At 39.1% G+C, this 19,369-nt stretch overlaps 1 protein-coding gene across 5 annotated transcripts in view; it reads left to right on the plus strand.

Annotated features, from left to right (window-relative positions):
- RAB27A (RAB27A, member RAS oncogene family) overlaps positions 1 to 19,369 on the plus strand; it is a 68,473-nt gene that overhangs the window by 21,177 nt on the left and 27,927 nt on the right. For 3 of the 5 annotated variants that reach the window (XM_019732314.2, XM_019732318.2, XM_019732315.2), the window contains one exon: positions 17,810 to 17,984. In XM_019732314.2, the coding sequence (XP_019587873.1) occupies positions 17,832 to 17,984 (153 nt within the window). In that variant the 5' untranslated portion in view covers positions 17,810 to 17,831. Of the gene's footprint in view, positions 1 to 16,499; positions 16,521 to 16,568; positions 16,714 to 17,809; positions 17,985 to 19,369 lie in introns of those variants that run through there. The other 2 variants (XM_074327723.1, XM_074327722.1) reach the window with 2 other exon arrangements.

Genomic DNA, 19,369 nt, shown 5'->3' on the forward strand with positions numbered 1-19,369 from the left:
TGCACCACCATTTTTCTGTCCTGGTCACCCAGCTTCATTCTCTGGAGTTCTTTCTCTTTGTTGCTTCCTCTTCCACCCAGCGTGGCAATGCATGTCTCTCGGGTTCCTTTGTCTCATTTACACAGCTGCTGCCCTTGTCTAGGCTTCAAGGAGTGGGAGGTGATATAAGGGACAGCTGCCACCATGACCCCATTTAAATTTCTCATGGCGAAACTCTGGATTTTGAACCTAGAATCATATAGCATAGAATGTTGCCTATATAGCATAGGCAAGAGACCATTGAGTTTAAACCTCTTATTTCATATTTGAGAAAACAAGGCCTGGAGAGGGGTGGTAACCCATGCTGGATCACACACAGGTGATAACAGCGCTGGAACTAGAACTCTGTTCGCTGACATGTTGGCATCCAGACCTCTTCAGATTGCCATATTACTTCACAAGCATTCCCTTGAATTTATAGTTATATGTTTCTCATGTCTGACCTGATCATTTTGAGGGTAAAAATTATATCTTATTCACATTTGTAGCCTTTGAAGTAGTTAATAGGACTTCTTAACATTTGTTCAATTGAAGCCAAACATCCTCTTGAACTAAACATGCCATCTTTCCTTTTCCTCATCATCTAGCTAAATCTTTCCTGATTTTGAAGGTGCTTAGCTCACACCCTGGCTACCGCTTGAAGCTTTGGTCAAATAACTGCCTTTTCCTGACCTCCCAAGGTCAGCTTGTCTTATAAAACCACCATTTTACATGTACCCAATAGTTGACAGTTTATAAAATGCATTCACATAATGTATCCTTTAATCTTTCTAATAACCTTGCTAGATAAATACTCCCATGTGACTTGCCATAGGTCACACAGCTAGGAAGCAAATAGCGGAGTCTAATTAGGTCTTCTGACTTCACACCCATCTCACTTTTGGTGTCCTGGCCTGAGTCGTCTACGTTGTGTACCAGACATTTTGCTCCGTGGTGATCTTGGCTTACTTGTTCTTTGTTAAAAATGAATTCATTTTGTTTCCTCATCCCAATTGTCACCTTCTTGAGGGGAGTGGCTGGGTCACACATGTCTTTCCTGCCATTCATAGTTGCTAACCCAGTACTGGGCACATCAGAGTGGCTTATCTAACATTGTTGAGTTGAATGCAAATATAACTTAACTCACCAAAAAAGAGCCACTATCAGTGGAGCCCCAAAACAATTTTTCAGTCATTCCTGAATGAAATCAGCAGGGAACAGAAGGAACCAGAGGAAGGAAGAGGTTGTTTGAGAAAGCCAGATGGTACACACAGTTAGCAGGTGAGTGACAGCTCGCCTGTTGTCAGTCCAGTGGTGAGAAGTGGTAGAGAAGCAATACACAAGAAGACTGTCTTCAGGAAATATGCAAGTTTACTGGAGAGATGAGACACAGTCACGAGATGGGACAGGAGTACCTAGCAGTAGCATTGTACTCATAAAAGTTAGGGCGAAAGTAAGGGATGGTTCTGTTCCCATCTTTCCCATGCCCTTTTATACTTTCCTGTAACTTTCTAATGGTTTTAAGTAGCAATACTTCTATATATAGGCACATCACATTTTATTGTGCTTCATTTTATTTCACTTCACAGATTTGCATTTTTTTTTACAAATTGAAGGTTTGTGGCAACCATGTGTTGAGCAAGTCTATTGGTATCATTTTCCTAAAAGGCTTAGGTGATCATTAACATTTTAAAACAATACAGTATTTTTTAATTAAGGTATGTACATTTTTTAAACTTAATACATTGTACACGAAATAGACCACAGTATAGTGTAAACATGACTTTTATATGTAATGGGAAACCAAAAATATGTATGACTCACATTATTGCCATATTCGCTTTATTGTGGTTTTCTGGAACCAAACTCAGTAGCTCCAAAGAATGTGTGTAAAACGTACCTCGTGGCATAGCCATTAGCTGGGGCGAGGGGTTGTGTGGATAAAATCCAATATTAGCAATTTTTTTCTGAATTCATAGAAAAAGATAAAGTTAGTGGAGGGAATTTGAAGTTTTTCTCCCATCAGTATTTTAAAACAATTTCTGGGCCTCTCTGCATTATTCTGTGCTTTAATTTAGTATCAAGTGGTTTTTGACAGAGCACAAAATAACATATTCTCAATTATTCTGTTTCATATACCCACATTTTATTATGTTCTTCAAAGAGTATCTTGACTTTTGAAGAGTTCCACCCAAACGTAGTTTCTTGAGTCCATCGGACTAATCTGGATTTATTTTCTGATGGCCTCAGTGTGTCCATTTAGATACAGGAAAGGATCACCAATATTGTTGGTTACAAACGTCTTCCCAACAGTTTCCTTTTTCAAGGATGCTGGTTTCCTATCTTAAGGTGTGGTGCTGTCTCTTGGTTCATTGCTGACCAGTTTGGACTAGATTTTCCCAGGGCTTTTCAGCTCTAGACCCACAGCTCTTCCCTCCCCATGACTGACCAATGATCATTGTTCCCAAGACTCTTTTCTATAGACTGAACTTATTCTTTCAAGCTCCAGGAATCTCACCAGGCACAGCCAGTACATCTCAGATTTTCCCTCCTAGATGAGAAGTGTCCTAATGTTGTGGTAAGTGGGGGACATCTGAGAGGTAGCATCTTTAGGAATTGCTGAATAAAAAAGCCTGGTACACCTTAGAAATGAGTTGTCAATCGAAGATGTTTAGGTAGACAGGAAGTGTGTGGGTACACAGCTGAAGGCAAATGAGATGATTCAGAGCCAGGTTGAAGGTAGAAATTTCTGCACTCGTTTTCCAAATGTGTCCAATAGAATTCTTGTTAGCTCCTCATTGGGTCCATGGGCCTTGGAGGCGGGGTCTTACTTTCATTCCTTTCATCAGAATGGTTCTACTTTCATCTGTTTTTACGTTTTAGAGAGCCACGTAGGATTTCATTTAAAGAAACTTGCTATAGAAAGTGTGCAACCAGCTGGACCAGAGCAGTTTTCTGAGGCAATGTAAGGTTTCCTGCAATGACAGTATGTAGGTTTCTAAGACCCTATGCGGTAATATCCAGCTGGCGGTGAAGACATTGATTTGCTATGGACAAGAAGTAACCCAAACTTAGAATAGCTCTCATTTATAGAAATCAGACAAGAAGCTCCCCAAACATAAAATCATCTGTACCGTGATCTTTAATAAAATGCTATGCTGCAACATATTGTGTTCACTGCTGATTCCTCAATTGACTGTCCTAACAGGATGAAAGCAGACATGTGCTGAACAGATGTGCTGGAATCTTGCTGTCATTTACTGAGTGTGGCTCCCATACACTTCCTTAAATATTTTCACAAGAGTGGACACATAAATCCACTCTAAAAAGTTTTGGAAAGAGAGAAAAAAAAAAAAGAGAGAGAGAGAGAGAAAAAAGGCTAGTGTAAATAACAGCCTTCTCAATTAATGACACATTTATCTATAAGAATTTCAAGTAACATGTATGCACTAAAGGAGGAAGCAAATAATTTAGCAAAGCAGTATAAGTGAACAATTTGGAGGTCTCTAAATCTGGTGCATAACTAATTTGATTGTAATAATTTTTATTCCAGTAAAACTTAACTCATCTCAGCAAATCCTTCAAAATTTGATATTATGCAGGCCATATTTACTGACCAAAGTGCAATAACATTAAAAATCAACAGCAACAAGAAAAGCCAACTGTGATCTGACTGGCTGGATGGCTGCAAGTACATTCTAATTCCTCAGTCCTTTTGTACAAGTACACCTAAGGCACACCCCATTCTATAAACAGTTGCTGATAGAAATGCAAACAGTTTATTCTAAGAATCTGCACACTGACCAGGTGGAAAAAGGAAAGACTTCTTGAGAATCAGTAAGAAGTATATCTGATTAGACCTTGTCCATTATGTGAATGTCTTTTCTTTTGATTCAGCTATTAAAGAATATGATATGTAGGGAGCAATTCAACACATTGTAAGTATATTAATGGAGAGAGTAGATCTGAGGAAGACCAAGAAGTTCCATAGCCAGCTGTTCCCATTAACACCTAATATTGTTTTAGTGGTGTGAAAACATCAGGAAATGGATTTTATTTTCAAATATGCAATATGGTATTATAAACTATACTCACCTTTCTGTACTTTACATCCCCAGACTTATTTTATAACTGGAAGTTTTTGCCTTTTGACTACCTTCACCCATTTTGCCCACCACCCCCAACACCTGCCTCTGACAACCATCAATCTGTTCTCTGTATCAACGAGCTTCGCATTTTTTTGTTTTGTTTTAAGATCCCACCTATAAGTGAGGTCATATGGTGTTTGTCTTTCTCTGTCTGACTTATCTCATTTAGCATAATGCCCTCAAAGTCCATCCATGTTGTTGCAAATGGCAAGATTTAATTCTTTTTTATGGTTGGATAATATTCCATTGTCTATATATACCACATTTTCTTTATTCATCTGTTGATAGATACTTAGGTTGTTACCATGTCTTGGCTATTGTAAATGATACAGCAATGAACATGGGGTACGTATATCTTTTCTGAGCTAGTGTTTTTGTTTTCTTTGAATAAATACCCAGAATTGCTGGATCATATGGTAGTTTGATTTTTCATTTTTTGAAGAAACTCCATACTATTTTTCACAGTGGCTGCATTAACCTACATTCCCACCAATACTGCACAGGGTTCCCTTTTCTTCATATCCTCACCAACACTTATTATCTCATCTTTTTTATAATAGCCATTCAAACAGGTGTGTGGTCGAATCTCATTGTGGTTTTGATTTACATTTCTGATGATTAGTGATGTTGAGCATCTTTTCATGTACCCGTTGGCCATTTGTATATCTTCTTTGGAAATATGTCTATTCACATTCTCTGCCCATATTTTAATCAGATTATTTTTGTTATCAAGTTGTATGAGCTCTTTATATATGTTGGATATTAATCCCTCATCAGATACATGATTTGCAAATATTTTTTTCCCATTTAGTAGGTTGCCTTTTCATTCTGTTGATGGTTTCCTTTGCTGTGCAGAAATGTTTCCATGTTTTTAAAGGAACCAAGTTAGTATACAGTACAAATATTTCCAGATACTGATGTTTTAAACTTGTGACCAACTTTTATCAGTATGCGCTTTTTCATTAACATTATGGGAAAACCCAAATTGGCACAGTGTTGAGAAACATTTGAGTTTCTGAATGGTGCGATTCCCAGGTGTAGCTGGGGAAAAACTTTTCCTTTCTAAAGTAAATGTCCCTGAAGACACAGAAGCACATGAGCTTATTGAGGAGGGTCCAATACCTTGAAGTTAACATGGCAGCTCACTGTGTTACAAGGAAAGCACGTATTCATTGACTCACCGGTTGTTAGTGTCAGGTCAGTTTTTGCACACACAAACTGGCATTTGGGAAGAGTTCCTGGAGATGAGGGACAAGAAAGCAAGTATAAGAAAAAGAGAATAGAGAGGCTGTGGCAGAGGGATAATGGTTAGCCGTGGGACTGTTAGAAACCAACATGGGGCTGTCATAGAGTGGATGTTAGACTGTGGGAAAGAAAACCAGCTGTGAAGAGATGGAATCCTGTGTGCTTTAGTAAGCCACCGTGTATCTGAAGAGTAAATGCCTGGGGGCCAAGAATACCTGTGCTCTGATGTGGTCAGTAAGGGTGAGGGGGTGGGAGAAGCAGAACAAAGGAGAAATGGAGTCATATTTGGTGCGTCTTAGTAGCCTGTAAATATCTGTGTGCCAAACTGATTGATGGTTCAACTTAGCCTTCTGAGTAGGGCGTGTGATGGGAGCCCTCACCATTCACAGTTCCTGCATATATGTACTTACAGCATATCTCATCACAGAAAAGTGAAAGTATGGTCTTCGTCCTTGGTTTAACAAATCAAGGAAATTATTACAGTGCACTGTAAAAATCACCCTTATAAAACAGCAGTGAAAATAATATCCTAGCTTGCAGGTGGCTGGGTCTGGAAAGGAAGGCTGATGTTAAGTATCCTGGACACAATTTCTCTATGGGGTGACTAAATATAGAATGATAGGTTAAACAAAAGCTTTTACGTCCAAAAGCTTTTCTGAAAGAAAGGGTTTATTGAGCCAAGTGCCAGTCAGAATGAGACCAGGTCCTGGGACATGAAGTCTAAACCACCAGCTGCAGAGCTGGAGGGAGAAGGCAACATGTCCGCTGTGCTGGAGTTAGGTTCTTGTATACATTATGTTTGCGGAAGAATGATGTAAGTTGTTTGGAAAGAATTTACACTGGCTATAGATAAGGGTGGGGTGGGGTGGGAAAAGGTGAAGCAGGGACAGTTTTACTGTGTTTCCCTGAAAATAAGACCTAGCCAGACAATCGGCTCTAATGCGTATTTTGGAGCAAAAATTAATATAAGACCAGATCTTACATAAGACCCGGACTTATATAAGACCTGGTATTATATTGTATTATGTTATGTTATGTTATGTTAGACCTGGTCTTATATTATAGTAAAATAAGACCAGGTCTTATATTAAGTTTTGCTCCAAAAGACGCATTAGAGCTGATTGTCCGGCTAGGTCTTATTTCTGGGGAAACACGGTAGGATAAGTACATGGTCCGTAAGGAAGGGATACTTACTACTTCTGATTGGTGTTGGGCAACAGTCGTCTAGTGGTCAGCTAGCAACTGCCTGGAGGTTGATTCAAAGCTGCAACGTACGTTCATGAATGTGAGAAGTCTCTGGGTAGTTGGTCCACAGCGATTGACTGGTTAATTAATGTTCTCTCTCTCTCTCTCTCTCTCTCTCTCTCTCTCTCTCTCTCTCTCAGTCTTCTGACCGTTGTAATTTAATTTAGGATATCTCAGAATTTTTTTCTTGTTAACTCATGTTTTTAAAAACAAGCAGTGATAAAGGAGCCCCTCTCTTTCCCAGTTACAGCCATTTCAGGGCTATTTATCTAACTGTTTTTATTATTTGGACAGTGATCCTCACCAGCTCTTGCTTCTTCTAATTCATAATTTTTTCCATGCTAGATTTTTTCCTGGAATGAAAGAAGCATCATTGCTCCTTCACAAAGTGAAGTGGTTTGCTTCTTGCATTGGTGTGTTTCCCCTGACAGATTAACACCTTTCCTGTATGGTAGCACATGAAAGACTTGAGGCAGGTGAGATGCAAGAGGGGAGCCAGGCTGTGTTGAGCAAAGGCTTCCCACACATGTCCCATCTTTTGGGAGGACGAGGCTTGGCAGGATCCCAGACTCCTTTGCTAGGTCAAAAATGGAAAGGCGGCCTGTGTTTTGCAACCTTGAAATGCACATTCTTATACCAAGTCTTTTGAGTGCTTCTTGCTTTGTAATCCTTGGTCCTGGCCATGGTGGCAGCACTCACTCCTAATATTTTTACCTTTGAGTCTCAGGCCCAGGAGTTCGGTGGCACTCTGACATAGCCCACAGCTCTTTACCTCTTCAGAGCTTGTTAGTAGCAGAATTCTCTCTGTTACAGACCAGTTGGACTCGCAGATATCCCACCTCCTAGGTAGCTTAAGGCACTCCTCCTTTTCCATTTTTGGAAAATATTTCCAGTCCTTTTTTTGAGTTTTATAAAATTTCAGTGTTGTTCTTATGGTATAATGGAAAAAACACCAGGCTTAAAGCAATAAGATCGGTGTTCAAGCTTTAATCTGTTGTAATCATAAGAACAGCTTTGATGCATTGATCTCCATCGGGCCTTTTGCTTCTCACTTTACACAGGTAGGTGGTGGTGTCCTCTTGTTTGAATTTAGGAGACCTTGAGTCCAATGTGTTATCAGACAAAAAGTAACCACAAGTGGGAGTCGACATTACAGATTTTGTACTTGTGCTCAATTCTTAGAGACTTCCCAGCTTTAGGGTGTTGTTAAGTATATTTACCCATGGGCTGGACATTTCATTGCAGTGACATATGGTTGTGTCCATCACGGGGCTGCTTTCACATTATTTAAGATGTTACTCAGCAAACCAAACAGCCACTCCTGTTGCCACGGCATTGCCTATATTTTACAAATGATATGTCCTGTAGTATCCCCTTTTCCTGTTACTCTATAGCTATAAAACAAGAGGTACTTGTCACCAAGTGTAAATAGTATAACACCCAGGGTTTTGGTACATTGACTTTCCATAAATTCCTATGAACAATTATATTCTGATCCTAAAAGAGGTTTGGACAACAAATAACATACTTTGAGTAAACAAATCAATGGTCTCCATAAATTAAAAACAAAAAAAAAAAGCCAGTATTTCATTTGAATCATTCACGGTGGTCATGCAAAAGAATATTTTCTTCTTTCAAGAATCATCCCCGTACCCCTTATTTCCTAATGTATAGTTGCTTATATTATTTGTTTACTTGATTACGTTGGTCACCTACTGAGGCGATGGCAACATTCCAGAAATGGTAGGTCAACTCTCGAATTGCGACTGCTTATTTCTTCTTTATCCTGGTCTTTTCTTTAATACTTATAAAGAATTTGCAAATGCCTGAAGGAAGCTTTTGCAAATGAGGATATGCTTGGATTTCCTGGCAGTATTTGGAAATGTATATTTAATTCAACAGTATTTACAGATAATTTTATTTTATTTTTCTGAATAACTTGCTATGTTGGAATGTTATCATCTGCTAGAAGTAAGCCTTTTCACATTGTGTAAATGGGGAAACTGCAATATTCCTATCTACCAGACACACTTATAAATATTAAGCCAAAGGATATGCAACTTTAGGTCCTATCAGTTTTTAGCCATGAACATTTCCCCTCACTGTTAAGAATGGATTTGTGATATTACTACAAAACGCTGTACGATAGGAATGCATTTATGAATCATGGTTATAGGTGAATAGCTAACGCAGTTAACAATAAAATTTTCCGTATTTGGATAAACTCAAACATCTTTCAATAAGGAGACAAGGGAGAGCTAGATTTCAGTTTCCTTTTATTTTTCCAAAACATTCCATTTTTGCTTCTCTCTGCCTGAGATCTTTGCACAAATAGGACAAGCTCTTTGTTTACAATGACATCCATTCCACTGTCAGCCCATTCTGGATGCCAGAAACCTGTCTACTCACCCCTACCCCTGAAACTGAAAGGAGGAAGCGCACGTGCACAGAGGGCAGAGGCTGTCTCCTCTCGTGGGAACGGGAGCCTCACGATCAGGAAGTACCTAACTTTTGTAGTGAAAGTAGATGTGTTTCATTTCCGGGTATCAGAATTTAATGGCCTGAGAGAGCTACAGCCAGGGATTACTTGGTAAACACAAATTGCCCCTACTCTTATCTTGCTACATTATAAAATACCTCTTCTGCCTCCCTCTGTGTAACTTTCTTCCCCTTTGCTGCTGTCTCTAGTATGTGTGCCCTCTAAAACCCTGGCATGGGTCAACAATGGTACCATTAAAAACCAAGAAAAGCTTACTGCTTTTTAACACGAAAGTTAAAAACCACTGATAGACCTTAGAGTTCTATGCCAGTCATTGGTATGTGGACATTTTTCTCCACTGGATCTAGATATGGGGACATTAAAATGCCTGAAAGAACACGTGGCAATAGAGTTCTCAAAAAATGTTGATGTTCTGTGCTGTTATCTGAAAAGTAATAGTTATAGTCACATGTTTTTATTTCTACATGGAAATCACTTTGGGGGACAGCAAGTGAAGTCCATAAGCTGTGTAGAAACACATATTTTATGGTAATATTTTATTAACCATTCTAACAAATTCAAAATGTTTTCTAGTAAAAACAATTATTTACAATATACTTCATGTTCCTCTTTTTAAAACTTTCTCTTTATTTATTCTGTATTGAGTTTCATATTTGTATTCCTTTCACATCTTCACATGAATGGCAAAAGTGTGACTTGTGCTCACATCTGGAGAGTAAAAGCCATTGGGGATGTGAATTTGGATGTCATGTTGTGTTATGTGTAGGAGGGAAAACTAACATGTTTGTAGGGATTGGCTTCTTTGAAAACCCAAAGAAGCGGGTATAATCATCAGGAGAACTTAGATTAGGATGTGGCTAAAAGTTTAAGGTCTAAGGTAGGGAAGAAAGAAGAAAATGCATTTTCCATATTGAATATTGGCTCCCGTTGTTCTCTGGCACCAAGCACAGAATAGGTATTCAATAAATACTTGTTGAATGAAGGCATGAGTGAGAGAGCCAGAAGTATCTTTAAAGAAAACTTCAGGTGGCACAAGAGAAAATAGTCAATTTGAGAGAAAAATACCAAGCTCAATACCAAACAAATCTACAGGGAAGTGAAAACATTTATGATTTTTCTGCTTTCTTTCCATTATGAAACCATAGGAAAGAAAGATTTAAAGGGGGGGGGGGTTTATAGGAGATGGTACAAGTATCAAGATTTGTATTTTCTTGGATTTGCTATGACCAACAAAAGGCAGAGAAGCCTTCAGTTCATGACATCTCTTGGGGTAACCCATCAGAAGGAAGGGCTTTGTGATAGAGGGGCTGCAGGGGCAGAAATACAGATCCTTCATCCCAATGTCTCTGTGTCCACGTCTTCGTCATAAAGCAGTTTATCACCATCGCTGCTGGCACCATATCTTGGTACATTATAAAATAGATCTTCAGGAAACATTTGATTTCTGAATCAAAGAAACTATAACTGAGGGTCTTGGCTCTGAAGAAAGGGATACAGAGAGAACAAAAACCTTGGCACATTACAAAAGAATACAGGATTTGTGTTTTGGAGGCGTAGAATCTAGCTCAGGCCCACATCTAACCAGCTGGTTGATTTCAGACCATTTGCTTGCCTTCTCTGGGCCTCAGGTTTCTCTTCTTCTGTGAATAAGAGTACTCAAATGATGAACATTCCAGCTCTGAAACTGCCCCAAAATACACAGCTAAAACTCATCATTACATTGCAGTGCTAAGGTAGCTTTTGTGATGAACAGAGATGCCATAATTGAATGTCTTTCTATGATTTTTCTAAAGGTCAGGTACTGGTTACATTAAGAATAGGTTATAAAATTACATTCCTTGCTAATAAGAAGTTGATGAGGCTACTAGTATTGCTAAAGGAAAATTTCAATTATTGAACACTTAGCACAAACCAAACAATGTGCTAAAAGCTTTCTCTGGATTATGTCCCTTAATTCTTAAAACGTCCCAGTGAGGTTAGTAATGTTATCTCTGTTTTACAGTTGAAAGAGTCGAGGCTTAGTTTGAAGAACTTGGACCAGGTCACAGAAAGAGTCAGGATTTGAACCCAAGCCTACTTGCCATCACCTTAAGAAAACATCACTCTGTCTATACATTTTGTATAGACATTTAGTTCCTTGAAGGATGATGAGCAGATAAAATAAAATCATACATGTCTGGTACCCTTTGTGACATATGGTGGTTGTTCAGTCAATATTATCCCTCCCCCTTTGTTATTTTACTCTGTACTAAATATGGGTGATAGAGGGAAAATTTGGCTTTCAAAAATGGCTGGCATATCTGGGGGGGTTTCAGAATGACTCTGCCTAATGATAGGGGATTCTAAGTTTGAAGTCTATGATTGACTTTAATAGGAGCTTCATGGGGAATTTGGACTATGGTGTGTGTGTGTGTGTGTGTGTGTGTGTGTGTGTGTGTGAGAGAGAGAGAGAGAGAGAGAGAGAGAGAGAGAGAGAGAGAGAGATCTTTCCTTTTGGCTCATAACTAAAAACACTCTCTTCAGTCTTATTCCCTGAAAAACCAATTAAAATATATTCTTAAATAAGAAAGAGCATTGACTTTCTCTCAGGAGGCAGTTATCACCACATAGCACATGTTGAGGAAGTGGGTGTTCCTTGCTTTCTGTTGTTAATCTGATGAGGGAGGGTGGAGAGCACTTTGAAAAAATATTTGTGTAAGGAGGAGAGGCAAAAGTGAGCTGAATAAGAAAGTCATTTGCGTCTCCCAAATTGGGGCATTCTTGACTTTTTGGGAGACATTTCCTTGAGGTATTTAGATAGTACTTCCTCAAGCAGGTACAGAGTTTATAGAAATTACCTTGGGTTCAAGTGCTCTTCACAGATCCTTATTTTTCATTGTATTAAATGTTAGTTTGAGGACTCGGTTGTTTCTTACGGTTCTAGGAAAGAAAAGACTGTTGTGTACACGTTGATCTTTGGAAGGTAGATTGCTAGATGATGATGTGAATAGCAGTTAATACTTATATATGACTTACTGTGTGCCAGGCGCTGTTTTATCCTTTATGTGCATACCTAATTCAATCCTCACAAAAGTCTTCTGAGATAGGTCTACTGTTGGGCTTCATCAAATCTAAAATGTGTTGTGGTGCATTCTTGATCTTGTTAGAAGATGCTAATCAAAGGTTTTCACTCAACTGTGTCTCCAGTGCCACCTGGTTTAATAGCAACTGCAAGATGTCATCGGTTGTAAGACTGAAGTGTAAAACCCACCTGATTGTAAAGCAGTTAAAATAAGAAAGCATGTGCATGTTAGAATTAATAAAATGGGACCTCATTTCCATTTTACAGATGAGGAGCCCGAGGCAAAAGAGATTAACATTTATAAAGTCACACGATTGGATTCACGTCCAGGTGATTTAGTTCTAGAGTTCATGTTCTTCACCTCCACTTTTTTCTGTTTTTCAATAATATGTTGGAGTTGAGCCCATGCTAACATGTAGGTAGACTGCCCAAGACTCAGGTACTCATGGCCTCCTTGTGGCATCTGTGACAGAATGGCACCGAGATCCTTCTGAAGGAGGAAATGTGTGTGGTGGGTACCACCTGCCGCTTGGGCTATGATGAGGACTGTTACACTAATGCATGTGAAGTGCATGACACCAGGGCATCTGACCTAGGCTTTGACCCATTTTAAGTGAGGGTAATGCACTGGGAAGTCTTGACGACTGACTGGCTTCCCAAGCATTAGTGGTTGCAGCACTTGCTGGCAGTGGTGTGCACAAAACGTTGTTTGGCTGCCCCCAAATGTCAAATTCTGCACTGTGTGTTTTCACTGTTTCCCTCTCTACTCTAAAATGCTGACACAAAAATAATTTATGTCATTAACATACTTGGGGAGTGGTGTATTTTCTTTCTGAAGACTAGACCTCAAAACACCACTCACAACTCAAGTGACAAAAATAAGAAAGGAAAACAATTTGTTCTTTTTATATGAAGATTGTTCGACATGAAGACCTACCAGCAGTTGAACCTTAACATTACATCATCTTCACTTAGTGATGATGAGCAGTGGGGAGACAACCACAAATGAGACCGAAGAATGGGTTTAGGGTTGCAGTTTGTTATGGACTAGGATTATTTTCTGCTGAAAGATGGAACGATTCCATTAATTCCAGTCTTTGACTAACTGAACTGCAAGTTCAGATAAGGAGATACCCTGCCCAACCCCTGAAAAATCTCTGTTGTCACTTTGAAGACTTGCCTGCTCCCTGAATCCTTTTATTTCCTTAGAGCTTCCTTACTCTTTAGAATTCTGGTGTCTGTTAATCAGTCTGGTCACTGTGGCCAATTTAGGACAAATTCTACACACTCTCCACATTTGCTAAAGGTTTTCCCCAACTGAAATTTCTATTTTACTGTTGGATTATGGGTTACTGTTTTGCTGCCAAGTCCCTAAGGTAAAACGGGAGGTGGGTTCTCAACTAAGGCAGCTTGTGTTTCTCTATGGTTTATTGGATTCTCCTCTGCCAGTTCTCCTTTCTCCCAGCCCGTTCACTGTACTCTAGCATGTTTAAGACACTTCAGTGTAGAAAGAAACTATACTGTGGTGGGCGTAAGTTTCTGGGTATAGACTGTCTACAATTGAGGTCATTACAAGTAAAAATTTAAGTTTGTTGGTTCAGTGCAAGTTTAAAACACAAAACCACTGCTTTCAGTGCTTCTGATTATCATTTTACGTTTCTAGTCTTGACCTCTTTGAACACCTGATCAGTCAATTTGGACTGTTTTGGACGAGTTTTTACCGGTGTAAGCCAGTAAAAACCATTTTATAGAGGACTTGAACTAGTTAGAAGCACTTTGATAAAGTAAGAGCAAGTATGATGGTGGGGACAGAGTCCCAGAGAGCAGTTTCCAGGCTCTCGGCCTCACGTGGAAAGGTGCTGGCTCGGGTAGTAGGTGGCCATCAGCTGTGGCTAATTGACCATCTGCTGTAGCCAGGTAGCCAATTAACCACTGATATAACTTCCGCGGCTGCGCTGGTGAGTGGAGAGAGTCGAGACAGTGGGTTGGCAGGCAGAGGAGCAGACGGCAGGTTGCGGGTCTTGTGAATCCAGCCGCCAGTGAGACTACAGTGGTATGACTCCCCTGTCTATGGCGCCGTGGGTGTTCCTTTTTGGCCTAGTCACATCCCGCGTTCTTATGTGGTTCTTATGTGGGGAACGGGAGCTGAGACCCCGCAGACTGCCCCACACGATAAATGGCGCAGAGAGCAGGGTCTCCCGCACGACAGTGACCCAGCTAGAGATAGGTTTAATTGGTCAGCTCTAGGTTGGTTCAGTAAAAACGGCTCTGAACCACTCAAACTTTATGAGAGCCACTCCGAGCCGCCTTGTCCCAGTTGAGCTGATTAGAGCTGACTGAAACCAGTCTGAAGCAATTTGAGCTACTTAAACCAGACCCAAATAATTTTGGTTAGGTGGTCTGGTTTTAGCCAGTGATTTTAGATCAATCAGAATGGTTTTGTAGGTAGTACCTTTTTTAACTCAACTTTTTCACTCTGAACTAGTATGAATCATCTAGATTTTTTTAAAAACAAGTATGAGCTGGTTAGAATGGATTGAAATATTTCGTACAGATTTGAATCTGTTTTTAAGCTGGTCATAACTCTTTTTAAGCTGGTCATAACTCTATTTTAAATCAATTGAAAATGGTTTGAATCAGCCCCAAAAGATCAGAATTAGTTTGAAAGTGATCCTTGTTGACTCAGCAAGCTACTCTGAGCCAGTCAGCAATCTTTTGTACCAGAAGTATATGTTTTGGACTACCCAGTCACAATTTTAGAAATTGTTCTAGGGTTTCAGAGCCAAACTGATCTATCCAGAATGGGGAGAAGGTAAATGAGTTAACATTTACCGAGTACCCAGCATATGCAAAGCACTGAGCTGGGCTCGCCATAAAGAGTATCTCATGTGATATATAGATGATGTAATACAGAATTGTACACCAGAAGCCTATGTAACTTTACTAACAATTGTAACCCCAATAAACTTTAATTAATAAAAAAAATAAAATAAATAAAAAGAAAAAGTATCCCATTCAGTCCTTAGAACAATGGTGTGAGTTAGTGTATATTATCTTCTTTTTCATGGAACGGAAACATGAAAATCCACAGCTCAAAGACATCTGAGTAGCTGCTATGTGGGAGACATGAGATTCGACCCAGCTCTGCCTGACTTCAGAGTTCATGAGTCTCCACTTAGGTTACCTTCTGTGGGATCACACCTAGTCACTTTTAAGCCCCACAAGCATTTGTAAAATCTTGAGTAATGGACACAAAGCTTGGGGTAGAATAGACATTGGACTGGGAGTTAGGAGACCTGTGTTCTAGACTATGCCAATGAGTTAAGCTCTCTGGATTCTGTTTCATTCTTTAGAAAACTGAACCCAGAGAATGAAAGTTCTGAGCATATTTTCGGATAACAAGAGAGGTAATTGTTTAAAGGTACAGTTTGAAGAGTGCAAACTATGATTAACATTGATGGTGGTGTCTATACCTTTAGTTGTGGTATTTGGCTTAACACTTGCTTTGTGATACTTGGTTTGGGAACGAACTGTTATGTATTGCTAGCAACATGAATAGGAAACAAAACCCATGAAGATCATTTGTAGACTTACATGTGCAATTCTTCTCTCCTGATAACTGAACATATTAATTTCAGTGCAGCAGAGATAGTTTCATCTGTCTTTGAATTCCATTCAAGTGGGTTTGGAGAATTCTAGAATAGTGATGCCATTGGTGACAGCATTTTCTCCTTTACCTTAAATGATATAAAACCATAATTAAAAACAAACAAGCAAACATAATTAGAAATGACCAACTTTTTTCAAATTGAAAGTAAAGAGAAAACAAGGTAGCCACAGTGTCTTCTTGCATCATTCTCATTGCAGAATTTGGAGTTGCTTTCTGCTTCCTCATTCATTTTGAGGGGAACCCCCAAAATGATTAAACATTATCTGGACCTGCTTTACAATTCTTAGCTCTTATTTCTGAATAATTTGGAGGCAAGAGATGCTGTGATATGATACTAGAATATGTATTTGTACCCAAGTGGTCATCTTCTGGAGAAGAATTCTATTATATACCATTAATTAATACTGGCAACCCACACCTGTGAAAACAGAAGCTATAACACAAGAAAGCCATCATCTGTAAAGTGTCACTCTTTATAGTGTGCAAATAGAATATGAATGTTTGTAGAGGCTCTGCCCTTATCCACTGAGCAGCCGTATCTGAATGTGAGGTCACAGATCTGCACTAAGACACTCCGAGGAAGTACATTGCAGCGGCCCTTGGGGCTCAGTATTCAGGACTTTTGAGCATAAGGTGAGCTACCAAATTGAGGATGGAGTTGGGTAGGCAACTTTGAAAAGCAAGAGACATCCTTGCGTGAACAATTTTAATTTTATGGAGCTAATTAGAAATGATCCTATAGGAAGCACTGAGAATTGTGATAAAGTTTCTGGATATGGGGCTGGGTGAAAAGGAGACAAAGAGAGGAAAATCAGCAGCATCTAAAGTAAGTACTTTGACATGTGGATGGCTGAATATGTATGTTTGATTGGGCAGGTAGAGTTGTTGCCGGTGGTAGTGGGACAGCTGATTATTTTTCTGATTTCCAGGAGGGTTTGTTGGTATTAGAAATGGGAGGATAGAAAGATGTAAGCCTTCCCTGGAAACAGACTGCATTTTTAGTTAGACTGATAGTTTGAATAATTGGAATCTATTTAAAGGATAAAAATAAATCACGAAAAGTGCTGATGGCACAGGATAAAAGAATAAGCATGGTTCGGTCTTGCTGGTAAAAACAAGAAATTTTCTTCTGTAAGGTGGACTTTTGTTTTAGTCAACATTGAAGAGCTGAATTGGTAGCATTTCTTGTTAGAATACCAAAGCAAGTATAAGTGAGTGAGCCCTTGGTTGTGGAACTATGGGCTCCAAGCAGTGACTGTTCAAATCTGGAGCTAGATTCCCAAGTAGCAGTGATAGTCCCGGAAAGTCTGATTTAATATGTAACTTATAGTAATAATAATATACATAGAAACGACAAGCCAAATTTTACCTGTGAATTTAGTATTGTGTTTGAAAGGACTGTAATGACATGTGAAATGGGTAGGATAAGTGAAACTGCCTAGATGTCCAAGTAAAAAGAGAGAAAAGCCAGGGATCAAACCCTAGAAGACTATGGAAAAGAAGGGGGAATTGGAACCACTTGTGCTCTAAGAATTATTATTTCTGTAATGTTCTTCTTCTTCCTTTCTTTTCTTAATTTTTATTCTATGATATGATCTTGCATATAGGACTTAGTGACCATTATCTTCTTGGTCATCATTCTCACGTGGAATTTTTCTCTTAAAGGTGCTGTGATATGCACATCCAGTTGAAACTAAACTGTTAGTTATTTACTACTTCAGTAGCATCTCTTCTCGCAAATTATTAGGTCCTTGGAGTCAGGGAATGATATCTAGTCCTTTCCTCACAGAACGCTTAGGCATATAGGTGTTACGTAGAAGTCCTTGTTGAACTGGGTATTAAAGGATGTCACTTTATTCATAGAGGATTCTACTATTTTCTAATGGAATTTCAGTGACTATGCATTTGTTTGTCTTTTGCAGGTAAAACACTGAGTTCTTCATTATGTCTGATGGAGACTATGATTACCTCATCAAGTTTTTAGCTTTGGGAGACTCTGGCGTGGGGAAGACCAGTGTGCTTTACCAGTACACAGATGGTAAATTTAACTCCAAATTTATCACAACAGTGGGCATTGATTTCAGGGAAAAGAGAGTGGTAAGTTCTGTATCTTTCTGTATAAAAATGTAATCTGAGTTCATGTTTGCCTGTCTGTTTAGTTTATTTTGTAGGAATTAGGAGGACAAAGGTTGGAATCTAACATTAAAGGGTACATATGAGAAGGAAGTGTAGTACATTCGGTCTGGACAAGGTGATTTAAAAGGCTGTCCTGAGGGACACATCATATAAAACCAAGCAGACAAAGTGAAAATGAAGATTCTTTTTAATTTTAACCTTGATAACTTTCTGACTTGTAACTTCCCTCTGAACTCCATAGTTTTGTCTACCTTTGTTATGACGCCTACAAACCACGCTGCCCCTCATACCACTGTTTTGTGGGCTCTTTCTTCCACTTTTGATTATCATTCTTAGTGGCTTTTCTCTTAACTAGGCCTCGACAATCTCACGTAGTGGAACCCATCACTGTTGCCAGGAGGGTGAGGTTGGAGTAGGAATGGGAATGCCGGAAGGGCATGTTGATCTGGGAAGTAATCAAGGGAACAGAGGTCTTGCAGAATGATGAGGGAAGAGGCTCTTTTGTTTTTGTTTTTAAAGGACCACAAGACTGAAAGTTTTTCTGGTGGTAGAGTGGAAGGCAGGAGGTCCCTGTGTCAGAGTTGCTGAGGAGTGAAGATGGCCCTTTCCATGAACTACATTTCTTGCTAAAAAATTGACTGTTACCGTGAAGCAGGTCAACAAGTGTTTAGGAGATTGATGAGAAAGACCCTTCTGTGGAACATGTTCTACCTGGGAAAGAAACAGGGTCTCTGGCTTTCAGGACTGAAGCATTCATTCCCTCCTACCCACTCTAAGACTTTGCTTCCACTGTCAGATAGTCTTACAGAGACTCAGACCCACTGAGTAAGAACAGGATCTTCATGAAATTTCCAGTGTTGATATATAATTAATTGGTAAAATCAACATATATGGGATATGTGTATATATGTTGCTTTATTGAGATATAATTCACATATCATAAAATTCACCCATTTAATGTGTACAATTCAGTGGTTTTTAGTATATTTACAGTTGTATAGCCATCATCATGTTTAATTTTAGAACATTTTATCACCCCAAAAAGAAACCTGATATACTTCAGTAGTCATTCCTCGTTTCCTCTCCCCCCAGTCACTAATCTACTCTCTATGGATTTGCCTAATTCTGGACGTATCATATAAATGGAATCATACAATATGTGGCCTTTTGTGTCTGGCTTCTTTCACTTCACATAACATTTTCAAGATTTGTCCGTGTTCTAGCATGTATCAGAACTTCATTCCATTTTATGACTAAATATTTCACTGTATTGATATACCATATTTTGTTTATGTCCATTGATGTATATTTAGGTTGTCTGTCTTTTTAGCTATTATGCATAATGC

Source organism: Rhinolophus sinicus, linkage group LG03, assembly GCF_036562045.2.
Source record: "Rhinolophus sinicus isolate RSC01 linkage group LG03, ASM3656204v1, whole genome shotgun sequence".
Classification (NCBI taxonomy): domain Eukaryota; kingdom Metazoa; phylum Chordata; class Mammalia; order Chiroptera; family Rhinolophidae; genus Rhinolophus; species Rhinolophus sinicus.